Raw genomic sequence first — 14,759 nt, 5'->3', positions numbered from 1 at the left:
ATCTGGTATCCATGGGTCAAGCCAAATGTTGATCTGTGACCCGTCACCAACACGCCAAATCAATCCCTTGTTCAGCGCTTGTATGTCCCGGACAATGCTCCGCCACGAGTATGAGATGCCCGGTTTTTCCTTCACTGCCAACAGATCACCATGAGGAAAATATTTAGCTCTGAGGACCTGTGCACATAAGGACTCCGGATTAGCAAGCAACCTCCAGCCTTGCCTTGCCAGCTCGAACCGGAGGCATTGGGGCGACATTTGGAGACAGGGAGGGAGCAACAGGTTGGGAGGGAGGATCCAAGCTGACATCGGTGGAGGAAGGTACCTCGCCGCCGGATCTGGCAATTGGAGTCGCAGGGAGGTCGCCGGCGAGCTCCATGGGGCAGGATCTGCTGGCGGCTGACAGGGCCCTGCCCTAGGGTTGCAGTCAGTTGTGTCCAGGGGAGGAAGAAAGGCAGGACACGGGAGGAAGAAAGGCAAGTAGCGCTCAGGTCTGGAAAATAGAAGGAGAAAAACGTTTCGTTTTTTGCTGTGTAATCGATGGCAGAGTGGGTAAATATCCTCCAACTTCACGAGGAGGTATAAAACGTCAATATGTGAAGTACGCTGCTTCAAGAAATTTGTGAAGTTGAGGCCAATTTCACCATTTTTTATGAAGCTGACCAGGTGAAGTTGTGGGTGTTTGGTTTGAGATATTGGAAGCTGAGCAGCAAAATTTGAAGTGAAGCAGTCCCAAACAGGCGTGCAGATCTCAGAACCCCAGCCCCCATTTTTCTTTTCTAGAACAAAGCTTCTCCTTAGACAGCCAATGCATTTTATTCTCATTTTCTTGTTGTGCCCACCAAAACTGACAAATCATCGTGTTGATCGCATCACATAATATTTTTGTGAGATCCAAACAAGACATTGCGTAGCTCGGAATTGCTTGTGCAACTGCCTTTATCAAAATTTCTTTCCCAGCCCTGGATAACAGCTTCTCTTTCCAGCCCTGCAGACGTTTCCATACTCTTATCTTTCAGATAAGTGAACATCTTCTCCTTCGACTTTCCCATATACACAGGTAATCCCAAGTACTTTTCATTACGAGCTTCCACACTAATATCAAGAGCAGCCATCACCTGCAGCTTCTGCACAAATTTTGCGTTCCGACTAAACATAACCAACAATTTCTCCTTGTTTATTGTCTGACCCGAGCAGTCCTCATATAACGAAAGAAAATTTTGCAAACGATTTGCACTCCGTTCATCAGCTTTCAAGAGTAGCAAAGAATCATCCACAAACAATAGATGGTTAATGTTCGGTGCTTCTCGACACACTTTCACCCCCTCCAAATCACCTCTTTCTTCGGCTGCATGAAGCAAACATGAAAACGCTTCAGCACACAGCAAGAACAGATTAGGGCAAATAGGATCCCTTGTCACAGCCCCCTTTCAGGTACAATCACATCCGTAAGCTCACCATTAACTTTGATCCTATATGTTACTGTAGTCACGCACTTCATGATGGTGTTCACCCATCGCTCATGAAACCCTCAGGAGCATTTTCTCTAGGAAGAGCCACTCCACTCTATCGTAGGCCTTGCTCATATCCAATTTTACAGCAGCAAAACTATCCCGTCCACTCTTTTTCGTCTTTTTCGTCTTGGATGCAATTTTACAGCAGTAATGTGGTATTGGTATAAAGTACTAGAGACGAGATGATCGAGCAAGTCGGTAACCGGTTGTCCGGATTCTGTCCAAAAATGTTCCCAGTGAATTCTGCATCAGTTCCAGTATGTCCATGACACGCGGACGTTGAGCCTGCAGTCAAAGGAGACAAAAGACAAAGCTCCATTCGCAATGGAACAACGTACTGCTACCTCCGTTCAAAAAAAAAGTACAATCTAAATTTAGACCGAGTAAAACTAAATTTATAAAAAACAGTATTAATATTTATAACTCTAAATAAATATATTATAATAAATATGTTTTATGATATAACTATGCGCTGTCATATATTTATTTTTTATATATATTTGGTTAAAATTAAGATAAATTAACTTGCTAGAAATTTAGAATTACATTCTTTTGGATAGAGGGAGTAGTAACGACCTACTACCTCCTCCGTCCTAAAAGAATACAATTTTAGATTTGAATAGTCAAACCTCTTCAAGTTTAGTAAGTTTATAAAAAGATATATTAACTTTTATGGCTCCAAATAATTATATTATAAAAATATATTTCATATAATTAGTTGGTAACATAAATACTATTAGTTTTTAATATATATTTGTTAAAGTTGAGGTAGATTAACTTGGTAAAAAGCTAGAATTGCATTTTTCAAGAAATGAGGGAATCCCAACTATGCTAGAAATACGTGCCCCATTCACAAATGGGTCCACTATTATTATTTGCCGCACTACAAGTAGTATTCCTTAAGTACCTGGTCTTCAAATTTTTAACCAAAGTTAGCGGTATTGAAGATAACGTTTCTGCCGATGAAAAAATAGAGGACTTTCAAGGTTTGTGTCTAGAGTTCCCAATTGCATTTTTTTTCCGTTTAAAGTCCTTTGGAGCAAAAGATTTGAATTCTTGCGGCCCTTCCGATTCCAAATGTAACATGCTAGGTAATTAATTTTAGAGGAAAACAAATATGTATCTCTGTCATTTGAAATCATATATATGTATATTTTTCGTACCATCTAAATGCTTCATTTCTTTTTTATTGCTCTATAGATTAACGTTAAATTCGAAGTGCTACGGCTCAGCGATCTGAACCTTATATTCCATTCTAGAACAGAAACTCAAGTTTTTTTTAATGAAAAAGGAAGCATGATTTTAAGAAAAAGGAGGGAGAGAGAGGGGGATGCTTCCGGTTTAAAATTCAACCGAACAATTTGTCTACATCCCTCCGTTTGTACTTCTTCTATTTTTATTTATATATCATATTAGATTTATCTTAAATTAAATTTAAACAACTTTGATCAAATGTATAGAAAAATAATAATATTTATAATATTAAATTTATTTTATTAAATCCCGTGAAGTCCCGTAAGGTATATCATGCTCTGGAATCAGTTCGCCAGTGGCAAACCACACGGATTACCGCGGGTCGAGGCATGACCCACTCGTCAGTCGTGACTGCCTGGCTGGTCAGACTCGTGTCACGTCACATCCCGCGTGCCCTCTGCCTTGCCCGCAAATCCCTTCGCCACGAAGGAAAAAGTACTAGGCCGCCATCACGAGCGGAGAAAAACTGTCAGCTTCGCCCTCTTCAATTTCCCACCCATTTCCTCGAACCACCGCGCATTAAACTCCTAATAACCAATCTCCCGTCTCCTCCCCTGCCCGCCTCCCAATCCAACCCCCGCGCCTCCCCGGGAACCGCCCGCCCGCCCCCCGCCACCCTCCCGCGGCGGGGATCTCCTCCGGGCTGGTTCCTGACCGCATCGCCGCCGCTCCCCCAGACCCTCCACGCGCGCGCGGGCACTGCCTCGCAACGATCGACCGCAGGAACAGCCTCTCCTGTCTGGGTCGATTCGCGGGGGATTTCGGTCGGGAGATTGCCCCCTTCCCCTCCCCATCTCCGATTTGGACTGTTTCGTGAGCCGGGATGGGGCTGCAGCAGTCCAAGGAGGAGCTGCTGTACCAGCAGGTCAACTACGGCAACGCCGACGGGATTCGGGCCCTCCGCGCGCAGGGCGCTGGCCTTGAGGTCAGTCGGCCACCCAGCCCAGTCAGGATAATAAACTTTTACGCCCTTATCACCGCACCAACCCCTCGACTCACTGCCGCGCTGCTGCTGCTGCTGCTGCTGCTGCTGCTGCTGCTGCTGTTTGCGTGCTTGGTTGCAGTGGATTGACAAGGAGGGGAAGACGCCCCTGATGGTGGCCTGCATGCGTCCCGATCTGCTCAACGTGGCCAAGGTGCTCATCGAGTTGGGAGCCAATGTCAACGCCTACAGGCCAGGTATGGGCGCTCTTCTCGTGCCTTTCTTCTTGTTACACTGTCTTAGTTGAACTTACCACTGCGATTCCTATGCCACAGTACTGGGGTTTGCACAGATTCGGTGGCCCGGATAGGGAAAAAAGGTTGGGGTTTGCACAGAACTGGCGTGTTCCTGTTAGTTTAGTTCTAGGAAAAGAGCCATAGTTAAGGATTGCTCAAGAAAAAGGTTAATTTGGATACAAATGTGGGTGTAAAATGTGTGGAGGTTGGAGTTTGGAAGTATAGCAGAACCTTAAAGTTATTAGGGAGCCTAAACTGCCCAATCAAATAGGTAAATAGGGTACATTTCAGGCACATAAGAGCATGGTTTTTAAAGCGTTAAGGCGAGGCGAGGCGAGCCACCACCGCCTTATCGCCTAGGCGACGCCTAGGCGGGCTAAGGTGGACTAAGGACACCTTAGGCGAGGCGAGCCACCACCGCCTTGTCGCCTAGGCGGCACCTTAAAAACACTGCACAAGAGAAGGTTTAGCAAACAGCATTCCATTTAGATACCCTTGAGTATTATATGTTCATGGAATCAAATCAATAAAGACATGGTGTCACAGTATAGCACGCTTCTGTCCAACTCTGCATTAATGAAATGTTAACTATTTGATATGATTCTTCCAAGTTGCTGAAAAAGTTACATGTGGCAATAATCTCAGAACGCATGCTTGGTTGGAGAGTCTACCATTTCTTGTTATTATGTTTCTAATCCTCCCCATTTTCCATTGGCAGGATCATTTTGTGGGACTCCATTGCACCATGCTGCCAAGAAAGGGCTTGAGCAGACTGTCCATTTACTTCTCACACATGGAGGTATATCATGATCTATATATATATGAAATGCTGCATTCCTTTCTCGTGAATTGTAGTAGTTTTGTTAAATGCATATTCTTGCAGCCAATCCTTTCATACCAAATGATGATTGCAATACTGCCCTTGAATTGGCAAGAGAAAAGGGCCATGTGAATGTCGTACGGGCCATAGAGGTATGTTATTTACTGGGTGTCCTACTGTGCATATAGTACTTAGTACTTACGGAAAAGTATTCGTTCTGATTGTTTCACACATTTCTTATGTAATTATTTGTAGGGACGGATTTCTCTTTTTTGTGGATGGATGAGGGAGAATTATGCTCCTGCTTTTTTGGATGCAATTGCTCCACAGTTCATGACAAGAAAGATGTAATATTTTATTGACATTATTTTCTGTCATTTATGTTGTACATCTGGATGCATATCATGGAGCAATTAGGTGTGAGAATCATTACACAGTATGTTTATGAGTTTCTAATCCTTGCTTCTTTTTCCCAGTTGGGCTGTGGTTATACCCTGTGAGGTGCGGGCTCCAACCAGGCTTCTTAAGTTGGAGCTAGCTATATATCCTGAATTACAGGTATGACTTAAAAGTTTGAATGGATTCTGCTTTGTTTTTAAATTATGCAGTTACTGTTTATAGTTTTGGATATTTGGCGTATCTCCTACACATTGAATTCCTACGCTATTTTTGCAATTAATTAACATTAAAATGAGCTAGCAATGCTATTAGCATCGCGTCCCTGGCAAAGAGCGAAGCGAGTAAATCACTGGTGCTGCCATGTTCTGTTGTTAAAGCGCACATGTGCAATCATTTCCTTTGTTTGTTTCTTAGAGTTGTGTTTTGCTTACTTCAGCGATTAGCAGTGAACACTGTGCCTCCTTGGTTGCAGTCGATATTTTTTTCTTGATGGTACATGCTATTGAAATGACCATGATTTGTTATATTTGTTTTCTTAATGAACTGCAGGCTTCTAAACCACGTGCTGTAGTTAAACTATGGAAAGCTCAAATTGAGGAACCAAAGCTTAACCTGGCTGACCCTTCCATTATCATTTTTGACAAAGGAACAAGTATGTACCATGCTTTAGTTTTCAATTTACAGATTTGGCAATTTTAAATGCTTGATTATGTTATTGGCTACTTGCTTTGCCAATATGATTTCCATTGTGGTGTGTAATGATGCTTACATCTGATTTAAGATATATCTTATCTTTTTTTTAAAAAAAGGAAGTGCCTTGGGTTTCTGAAGGTTACATGTTGGCAACTCATTTTATTCCAACTAGAGTCTGGATTAGGAGACATGCTGTGTCACGAACTCACGACTGCATATATATCTTCCGCGCACAGAAGATCAATCAGCATGAATTGTCACACCCTTATACGTATACATATGTATGCTTGATCACTCCCTTACTCTTCTAAGGGGTCAGCTGGTTATCTTTAGTCATCCCTAAGTCTCCACTTAGATCGAAACTCACATAAATCCACAAAAACCTGCCTATCATTCTATCTGTTGAGCTCATGCCATGGCTGTCGCTGCAAGCAAACATTAGACTTACCATCATTGGTTGCAAATGGATAATTTACATCAAAAAAAATCCCCTCATCCGCTGGTGTGCTTTTATTACACTATATGGTATTTTAATAAAGAAATATGAAATGTGAAATGACAATGAACAACGAACAACAAACAACGAATTGTACTGCATAACGTAAAATAACTTTTATTACTGTGCTCACTGAGGATCAAGGTACTTCGAGCAAATTACCTTATCATTTGGTAATATTCAATTTTATCCTAATAGAAACTTGACACCATTATTACCAATTTTTAAGGCTGCAGCCAACTTGATCAAATTTCTTTGTTGTATGAATCCATTTGGTCAATGGAGTAGTTCTTCATCTTGCTATTTCTGAAAGAATAACAGTGTGTTACTTGCTTTAATTGCTGGACAAATTATTTTTATGCTGCTTCCACATTTCTTTTGATATTTTTGAAATATCTTAGTCTTACTCATGACAATCAGTTCGACCCCTTTATGAACATTGATTGATTTCTGTCAAGTCCATCTGAGAGAAATAGGTAGCCATTCCTTATCTAAAATTGAGTGAGATGTCCTTTACAGAGACTCGATACAAGATCTTACCAGCCTCTGAAGGTGACAAACAACAGCTTCAAAGGTTTTATAATGCCTGTTGTGGCATGGCACAGGTAACTTACAGGAATATTTTTCTTGCTCATTTATTTATTCATGGTATATCTTTAGTGTATCTGAACATTACTCTTATATTTTCTTAACTAAATTCGTCTAAAAGAAGGCTTGTCCTGTTAACAATATTTGCTTATATATAGATATCTAAATAACTACAGTAGTGATGATGTGAAGTTGTGGTCTCGAGTTTCAATGAACCAGAAGTTGCTGGATTTAAATTTCTAGCTTTGTACAAGAGAAACAATAGTATAATCTAAGCATCACCTTCTTTTTAGGTTTTCAACACGGCTCCAGCACCACTAGCAAATCTCCCAATGCCAAATCTAGTACCTGCAAACTCATCTGTGGCACCTTCAGAACAATCTGCACCCAGCAAGGAGGATGTTGAATTAGCGATGGCTATCAATGCCTCAATTCAATCAGCTATTGCGGAGGGAGTGCCCGATGTTCAACCAAATGCATCCACTCCCAGCACCAATGGCTGGGTTATCCCTCCAAGCAATTCTCACAACGGATGGGGACCTCCAGCAGCTCCTGCACCATCAAAGTTGAGCAGCCAATCCCAAGCCCAGGTTGACGGCCCAAGCAGCAGCACATACAATGGATGGGACATGCCTGGAACAAGCTCTAGCCAAAGCTCATCTAGACCCAGCAAAACCCAAACCAACCCTCCACTCGTGATTCCGCAGGAAGCACTTCCGGCTCTTCCAACCCCAACCGCCCCACCATTCGCGGAAGAAACCTTCTACAGTGGCCCTGTTCAGTATCCATCCGTAGATGCTACTCCTGTTGATGTAGCCATGCCTGCTACCACCGAAGGTGGTGCAGCAGCAGCTAGACCAGGAGAAAATGAGGCTAATGCGAGCGGCAGTGGCAACACTCCTTCCGGCACCTGTGTTATCTGTTTGGATGCCCCCGTGGAAGGTGCCTGCATTCCGTGCGGCCACATGGCTGGTTGCATGTCCTGCTTGAAGGATATCGAGTCCAAGAAGTGGGGGTGCCCTATCTGCCGCGCCACGATCAACCAGGTTGTTCGCCTCTACGCCGTTTGAGGAGTTGAAACGGTGAGCCTGGAAAGTCAGCAATGGATGGTTCTCGCGACAAGTTTTGATGGGAGCATCTTTATCTAAAAAATTATGCAGCTGTGACTGCAGTGTAAATTATGACTTTCGTGTAATGTGATCCACTCGGGCTGTTATACGGTGGTCGGTCTTGTGTATATAAGTGTAAGACAATTGTGCTGTGATAGCAGTAACAGATCTCGAAACAAAGTGTACTTTTGGCTGCTCTCAATGGTGGCATCGTGCTGAAATTTACAGTTGTTTGAACAACTGGCAAGAGAGCAGCAAAATGCATTGCTTCATCTTGTTGCCAAAATCTCTCTATAACGAATCCTGGACCAAGCTCAAGCATCTTATTGGGCCACGTCGCATGCTTTTTTCCTGCCGTCGGATTTTGATCGGACCATCCAGAATCGGGCACAGCACCTAGTGTTTCCAGAGCCTTCCCGAGCGCCGCCTCGCTCGACTGGTTGCTGGTTCCCCGCCTCGCAGCAGCAGCCCCACGTCCCGCCGTGCAGCTCTGCGAACGAGGGACGCGCGACCCGCGCAGAAGCCGGAGGCACGCGACCACGGCACGAGGCATCTGGCGCCCGCCGGCCCGGAGGCCCGAGAGAGAACGGACGTAGCCAAAGGAAGGGCGCTTACCCTCGTCGTCGCCTACCTCTACGCTCCCTCCGCTTGTTGCCTAGTACGTCTGCTACGTGCTATCCGCCACCCGCGAAGGAGCAGCAGTGTCCACGCCGGCGCCATTGGAATGCACATATGATGAAGCAGGCAAGTAGTGCCAGCCCTTCGCGGCTCCCCGCGCGCCCTCCCACTCCGCCGAGCGCACCAGCAAGCGCCCTGGCAGGCGGAGCGGCCATTGGAAGATGCCCGATAGCTGCTCGACGAAATGCCTCCAAGGCAAGCTACTCACTAACCCAACACTGGAACCAGACGTCCTCTGCCTAGGAACAAGGTGGCAACAACGTCCTCGGCCACGTTTTACTCGCATTCGATGAACAAGGTACTGTGTCGTTTTATAAGATAGCTTCTTGTTGTCTAAGATCTAATATGCATATGCATGCAGGCTGTTCAATTCATATATGCAGATGCATGTGTGGGCACGCGTGATAGAGAAGCTAGCTATATACAAAGCATGGTGATTGGGTACAGCGCGCGGCGTCACCATCAGCAGCCAGACCTCACCAGGAAGCTGTGTACTCATCCTCACTGGGTGAGCTTGTGGACCTATAGAAATGACTGCAGCTTGTTATTTTGCAAGCTCTTGCCCCCATCAAAGATATCTTGCTTGCCCAACTTAAGCAAAGCTGACAGCATGAGATATGCTCTATATGTATTTGATGAAATGCACAGGTGTGGACCAGCGTACTCATAGTCATAGCTATTGCTGATGAACGCGACATACAAGCTCTGAGACTTAGATGATGGATAATGGTAAGTGCAAACAAATTGTTATTTGTTTTCTGGCCCTTCTCCATTTGTCTGCAACCATTATAATCATGCCCAAAACACTTTCTTTAAGCATAATAAGCATAGCTTGGATTCGAACTGTTTTAAGTTGTAGTATCAAAAAAGAATATATAGTACTGTAATCTTAAGTTTCATCTTGTTGCCAAAATAGAGAGCGAGAGTTGGGAGATGAAGAGTAAGGGGAAACAAAGATAAGAAAAAAATTGGCGGCGTTACCCTTTGCTGGGTAGCATGGTAGAGACACGTGGCGGGAGGGGGGAGGGGAACAGGCAGAAAGCAGCGACACCGGGGACGTCGGGGAGCCGCGCCGCGTCCCTCTCTATCTCGTTCTTCCTTCCCCATCCTAAACCCGGGGGTGTTCTACGGCAGAAGAACCGAGCGCGTTCGGGCCCTCCGAGTGCTGGGCGCGGACGTCGAGGCACCTCACTCACTCTAAGATGTTGCTGCTAGCTTCCGGCTGCAACTTAGAACCGGAATCACTCGAGTCATGCTGCTGTGGTCCGGATCAATGTTGCTTCTCACTTCTCAGTCGACCGACGTGATCGGGATGATCCCCTGACGAAGGCAACCGTGCGGCCTCGGTTGCTGGAAGCGGCCATGGTGCTGCTACATTTTTACATTTAAAATTTATATATCTAGAAAATTTAAGAACGAAGAGAGTATCTTCTAGGCAGCCGTCTCATCCTTCATCTAGCGAAATATTCTCTTAACATAGATATTTTATCCACTCTGTCTCTAGACCGAACAACCGAACATCTACGGATAAGGACGTAAGTGGGTACCCAATAGTATTTTTTGTCACTTAATTAATTATGATAGCATGCCACTCTAGTTTATTTCTTCTCCCAAATTATTTACATAGAATGCCATTCTAGTTTATTTTATCAATTTTTTTAATTGATCCAATAACTCAAAATATATATAACTTGCATTCCTATCTACACATGCTCAACTCATAATCAATCTTGTCCAACCAACCAAACATATCATATACGTGTCTAAAATTATCATATCATAAGTCACATATCATATACGTATATTTTTTTCAATGGCAAATCTGCTAAACTAAAATTAACGGTTGGCAAAGTACGCTGGAACGGTGGGGCCAAAGAAAAAGCCAATAAGAAGGAGACACCTGGAACTGTCGGGCACAGTGCAGGGAGGGGGAGCCGAAGAGGCAGGAAGGAACCGCAGCCGCGTTGTTCTTCGTCCCTCCCCAAAACCCTCTCCTCTCCAAAGAGAATTCCCAAATCTACAACCCTGTCAGCGTGGATCCGTCGGTTCTTGAGCCCGAGTCGCCGCGTCAGGGGCATCTTCATCCGTGAGTGATCGTCGGGTTCTTTGGCCGGTTTCTCAGAATTTGCATTCTTGGTCGTAATCCTTGCTCCTACCAGAAATGTTTCATCCGTGAGGTGATTGCTCTCCTCCCCTGCCTCCGCCTCCAATCTCTTGAGCTTTCTGTTGATTCCAGATGGGTGCCTGCGGAAGCAAGCGACTGATGCCGCTGGATCGGCAGCTGCACAAGGAGGTGCCTCACGGCAGCATCGAGCGAATTCGTGCCCTCCGAGCGCAGGCCGCAGACCTCGAGGTAACTAACGGTTAGAGAGAGTTAGCTCTAGCTCATGTTTATTGTCTTGGGAATTAGTTGATCGGTAATGCGCTTATCGGCTTATGCTGGGGTAAATTAAATGCTGCTTGTCAGTCGACTGACTCGCTCAGGAAGACCCCCCTGATGAAGGCGAGCGCGTGGCCTGGGCCTGGAATGGCCCTGGTGCTTATTGAATTGGGGGCAGATATCAATGCTTACCGACGGGGTATGTAGGAATGCTCTTCCCATGTCTTCTATTATTCCTATGATGCACAAAAGGTGCATTGCAAATTCAGTGGCCCCATAGGAAACATTTACTTCTACCATATGTTGTGATTTTCACAAACGCTCGATTTGGTGTTGCCTCACATCTATCATTCCAGCTCTCATTAGTAAAAATGTGTTTTCTTGTGACTTGTGATCCTTCGAAATTATGACAAAGCTAGGCGGATCTAGGATTGGTGCAAAGACTAGAGCTCTCTCCTTTTTTTTTCCTTTTGAAACGAACTGTCAGCTCTCGTGTCAATTATATTAAAAAGAAGTATTAGAGCGTCTGTAATTAGGCAAATTCATACTTTATTGGCTAAACATGCACTAACTGCAAGCGAGGTTACTATTTTGTTATAATGTCCATGATGCCTCCCTCTCTAAATGGCTGAATCACGTCATGCAACTGCACTGCACCATGCTGCCGATTCTGGTGCCGAGACAGTTGTTGAATTACTTATCATACATGGAGGTATATGATGATGAACTGTACATGATAACTTTGCTTCGTTCCATGCATTATATCGTAGGTCTGTGTAAATACCCCTGTTGCTGTATTCTTGCAGCGAATCCTTATTTAAGAAACGACTATGGTGAGACCGCACTTGAATTGGCGAGACGAAAAGGCCATTTGTACGTTGTATGGGCCATAGAGGTAGATAGTCCTTTATCATCCTATTTTGTGCTTACAATGCCTATGACACTTTATTCATTTTGATTCTTTGTTAATATTTTGTCTCTAATTATTTTTAGCGATGCATTTGTCTATTTCGTGGATGCATGAGGGAGAAATATGGTGCTGATTCGTTCATGACAAATAAGATGTAATTTTATTCTTGGCTCTGTTTACATAACTTTCTATAGCTTTTGGTACTATGTCTAATGCATGTCAAAGAGCACATATTCACTACAAAATATGTTTTATGAATATATAAGCCTTTTTTCTCCCCAGTTGGGCAGTAGTTTTACCCTGTGAAGCGCAGAATCCAACCAGGCCCCTCAAGTTGGAGTTAGCTATATACCATGCATTGCAGGTATAGCAGTAACTACAAACTTGATCCGACTCTGCTGTGTTTTTGGGGAACTCTCATAGAAACTACTGTGTACAGTTGTGGATTTCTGTATGTATCTATGAATTCTATTCCTGCACGCATTTATCTTCGACATGTGTAGTAATTGCATTACTGACCTCTTGCTTTTCAAGTGTATCCTTTTCCCCTTGTCCAGTCCTGTAGTAAGAATTAGGACTTGTCAGAAGATTAGAAATTTGTGTATAGCTACTGATACATGCTCATACCAATAATTTTTTTAATTTTTGGAGGAAACTTCACTGCAACTACCTGTACCTCTGATATTTTTTCTGTTCTTTTCTTTTTCTAACTTCACAGTTGTTTGGCCTCTCTGGTGGTTTTGATTTGTTGCACACGACCTGAAACGTGAGGTAGTAAATAAACTCGAGGGTCAGAGTTGGAAAGCACAGAGGGCAGTGGGTGGAATCATGATAAGCCATGCATTGTAGATACATATTTGGTTAGGAGGCCCAGCCAGGATTAACAACAAAAATGAAACTTCAAGAAATAGCTGCAGTGCATTTGAATTCTCTCCTTTTGTTTGTACCACAAATAGAAGTTATGCCACCTTTTTGTTGCCGTGCAAGACTATAGATACAATTTTAATAGAGCTAATAAGGTCATCACCTTTTGGTTTTCAATGTAGTGCACATTTTTTGTCAGGGGTTGTAATGAATGCTATACTTCCTCTGTTGCAATTATATATTTTGTTCAATTTGATGGCTGTCTGCTACTAGAATCATATCGTTTATGATATTTCTTTTACGCGTGGATAATGCAGAATTCTAAACCACATGCTGTAATTGAACTATGGAAATCCCAAATTGAGGAAGGAAAGCTTAATGAGGAAGACCCTTCCATAACAATTTTTGACAAAGAAACAGGTATGTACTTTTTTTTTGGGGGGGGGGGGGGGGGGGGGTTCAAGTTACAGATTTTGCAACATCTAAATGATTGTATAGTAGCTAATGCTTGTTTATGTTGTTGGTTACTTTCTGTCATGGCATGATCTGTCTTGTGGAGCTTTTACATCTTGACGATTCCTTTTACTTTTGAGTCAGATGCAATGTTATGCTAGGGAGAGTGACCGGATAGCCGTTCCTTTTTAAATTTTGTTGAGATGTTCTGTGCAGAAAGTCGATACGAGATTTTATCAGCCGATGAAGGTGACAAACATATGCTTCAACGGTTTTATGATGCATTTCATGGCACAGCAGAGGTAACTTCCTGTGGTGTTTTCCATGCTTATTAGTTTAACCATGCTATACCCATATCATCTGAGGTCTATGTTTTCATCTTTTTTTAATGGAACAATATTTTTATTTGCATCAACAAATAGATTTATGAATAACCATAACAGCCATATGCTATCAGATCTCTTCCATATTCTCTAGCAATAACAATGTAAGGTCTAGTGTTTGGACTAATTTGAATTAATTTGCTGAATTTTGCAAATTTTAGACTCCTTGTTAACATGACATAATTTTCTAAGCATCACATTCTGGTCAGGTTGTCAACCCGGTTCCGGCACAACCAGCAGAACCACCAATACCGAGATCATTACCTGCAACTTCATCTTTGGCACACAGCTATGCTGAGTTAGCAAGGGCTAAAGCAGAGGGAGTTCCAAATGTTCAGCCCAGTGCGTCAAGTGCATACATGGACGACTGGGGGAGGCTTCGAAGCAACTCTCTCATTGGCCGATACGGCCGACCGGATGCTCCTGCGCCTTTGATGATAAGTGGCCATGCTCAAGTCGACACCAAAAGAAGCAGTAGACACAATGGACGGGGCATGGCTGGAACAAGTTACAACCAAAAGAGTCCAGACGCAAGCTCTGGTGAACCTGTGGAAAGCGAAGCTAAGATGACCAACAATGGTAATCCCTGGCGCAGATGTGTTATATGTTTGGATGCCGCAGTGGAAGGTGCCTGTGTTCCGTGCGAGCATATGGCTTTCTGCATGCCCTGCTTGAAGGACATAAAATCCAAGAATGGGGCGTGCCCTATTTGCCGCGCCGCAATCAACCAGGTTATCCGCCTCTATCAGGTTTGAGGAGTAGACTTGGAAAATTGGCAATTGGTACCTTTCCTATAAGCTCAGATGGCGATGTCTCTATCTAGAAATTAATGATTGCATAGTTCATGCTGCAATGACTTTGTCCAATTGTGAATTGGTTGAGCTAGAAGCCCACTAGTATAGGGCAGTTATATGCACATATCTGTTTAAGTCAATTATGTGTGAACACACCCCCGGCAGACGGCAGTTCATCTAATGGCATTTGCTGATCCTCGTTGAAA

The 14,759-nt window shown here is 43.7% G+C and overlaps 2 protein-coding genes across 4 annotated transcripts; both read left to right on the top strand.

Moving 5' to 3' along the window:
• The first annotated feature begins 3,291 nt into the window (after positions 1 to 3,291).
• On the top strand, positions 3,292 to 8,293 carry LOC112889215 (probable E3 ubiquitin-protein ligase XBOS34). Its single transcript, XM_025955728.1, has 9 exons — positions 3,292 to 3,693; positions 3,833 to 3,947; positions 4,705 to 4,785; positions 4,870 to 4,958; positions 5,062 to 5,153; positions 5,283 to 5,364; positions 5,755 to 5,857; positions 6,914 to 6,999; positions 7,276 to 8,293. Exons 1-9 carry the CDS (start codon positions 3,592 to 3,594, stop codon positions 8,050 to 8,052), a joined length of 1,527 nt encoding a protein of 508 aa, XP_025811513.1. The 5' UTR covers positions 3,292 to 3,591; the 3' UTR covers positions 8,053 to 8,293.
• Positions 8,294 to 8,473: 180 nt separating this feature from the next.
• On the top strand, positions 8,474 to 14,759 carry LOC112889216 (probable E3 ubiquitin-protein ligase XBOS34). Of its 3 annotated transcripts, XM_025955729.1 has the most exons (10): positions 8,474 to 9,277; positions 9,418 to 9,498; positions 11,006 to 11,122; positions 11,237 to 11,348; positions 11,956 to 12,044; positions 12,143 to 12,213; positions 12,342 to 12,423; positions 13,241 to 13,343; positions 13,593 to 13,678; positions 13,969 to 14,759. In XM_025955729.1, the coding sequence occupies exons 2-10, from the start codon at positions 9,496 to 9,498 to the stop codon at positions 14,512 to 14,514; spliced, it is 1,209 nt and encodes a 402-aa protein (XP_025811514.1). In that variant the 5' UTR covers positions 8,474 to 9,277; positions 9,418 to 9,495; the 3' UTR covers positions 14,515 to 14,759. The 3 variants fall into 3 exon arrangements, with proteins under 3 accessions (XP_025811514.1, XP_025811515.1, XP_025811516.1); XM_025955730.1 differs by having other exon boundaries at positions 8,474 to 9,498; positions 10,622 to 11,122; XM_025955731.1 differs by having other exon boundaries at positions 8,474 to 9,498; positions 10,622 to 11,122; positions 11,237 to 11,861.

This window comes from Panicum hallii, chromosome 4 (assembly GCF_002211085.1).
Source record: "Panicum hallii strain FIL2 chromosome 4, PHallii_v3.1, whole genome shotgun sequence".
Lineage (NCBI taxonomy): Eukaryota > Viridiplantae > Streptophyta > Magnoliopsida > Poales > Poaceae > Panicum > Panicum hallii.
This window is presented reverse-complemented; position numbering and strand designations above follow the sequence as displayed.

Coding starts and splice junctions, on each gene's coding strand:
- LOC112889215 (XM_025955728.1), top strand. CDS start 3,592: ATGGGGCTGCAGCAGTCCAAGGAGGAGCTGCTGTACCAGCAGGTCAAC. Junction 4,959..5,061: donor ATGTCGTACGGGCCATAGAG/GTATGTTATTTA, acceptor AATTATTTGTAG/GGACGGATTTCTCTTTTTTG. Junction 5,858..6,913: donor CATTTTTGACAAAGGAACAA/GTATGTACCATG, acceptor TGTCCTTTACAG/AGACTCGATACAAGATCTTA.
- LOC112889216 (XM_025955729.1), top strand. Junction 11,123..11,236: donor CGCAGGCCGCAGACCTCGAG/GTAACTAACGGT, acceptor GCTGCTTGTCAG/TCGACTGACTCGCTCAGGAA. Junction 13,679..13,968: donor CATTTCATGGCACAGCAGAG/GTAACTTCCTGT, acceptor CATTCTGGTCAG/GTTGTCAACCCGGTTCCGGC.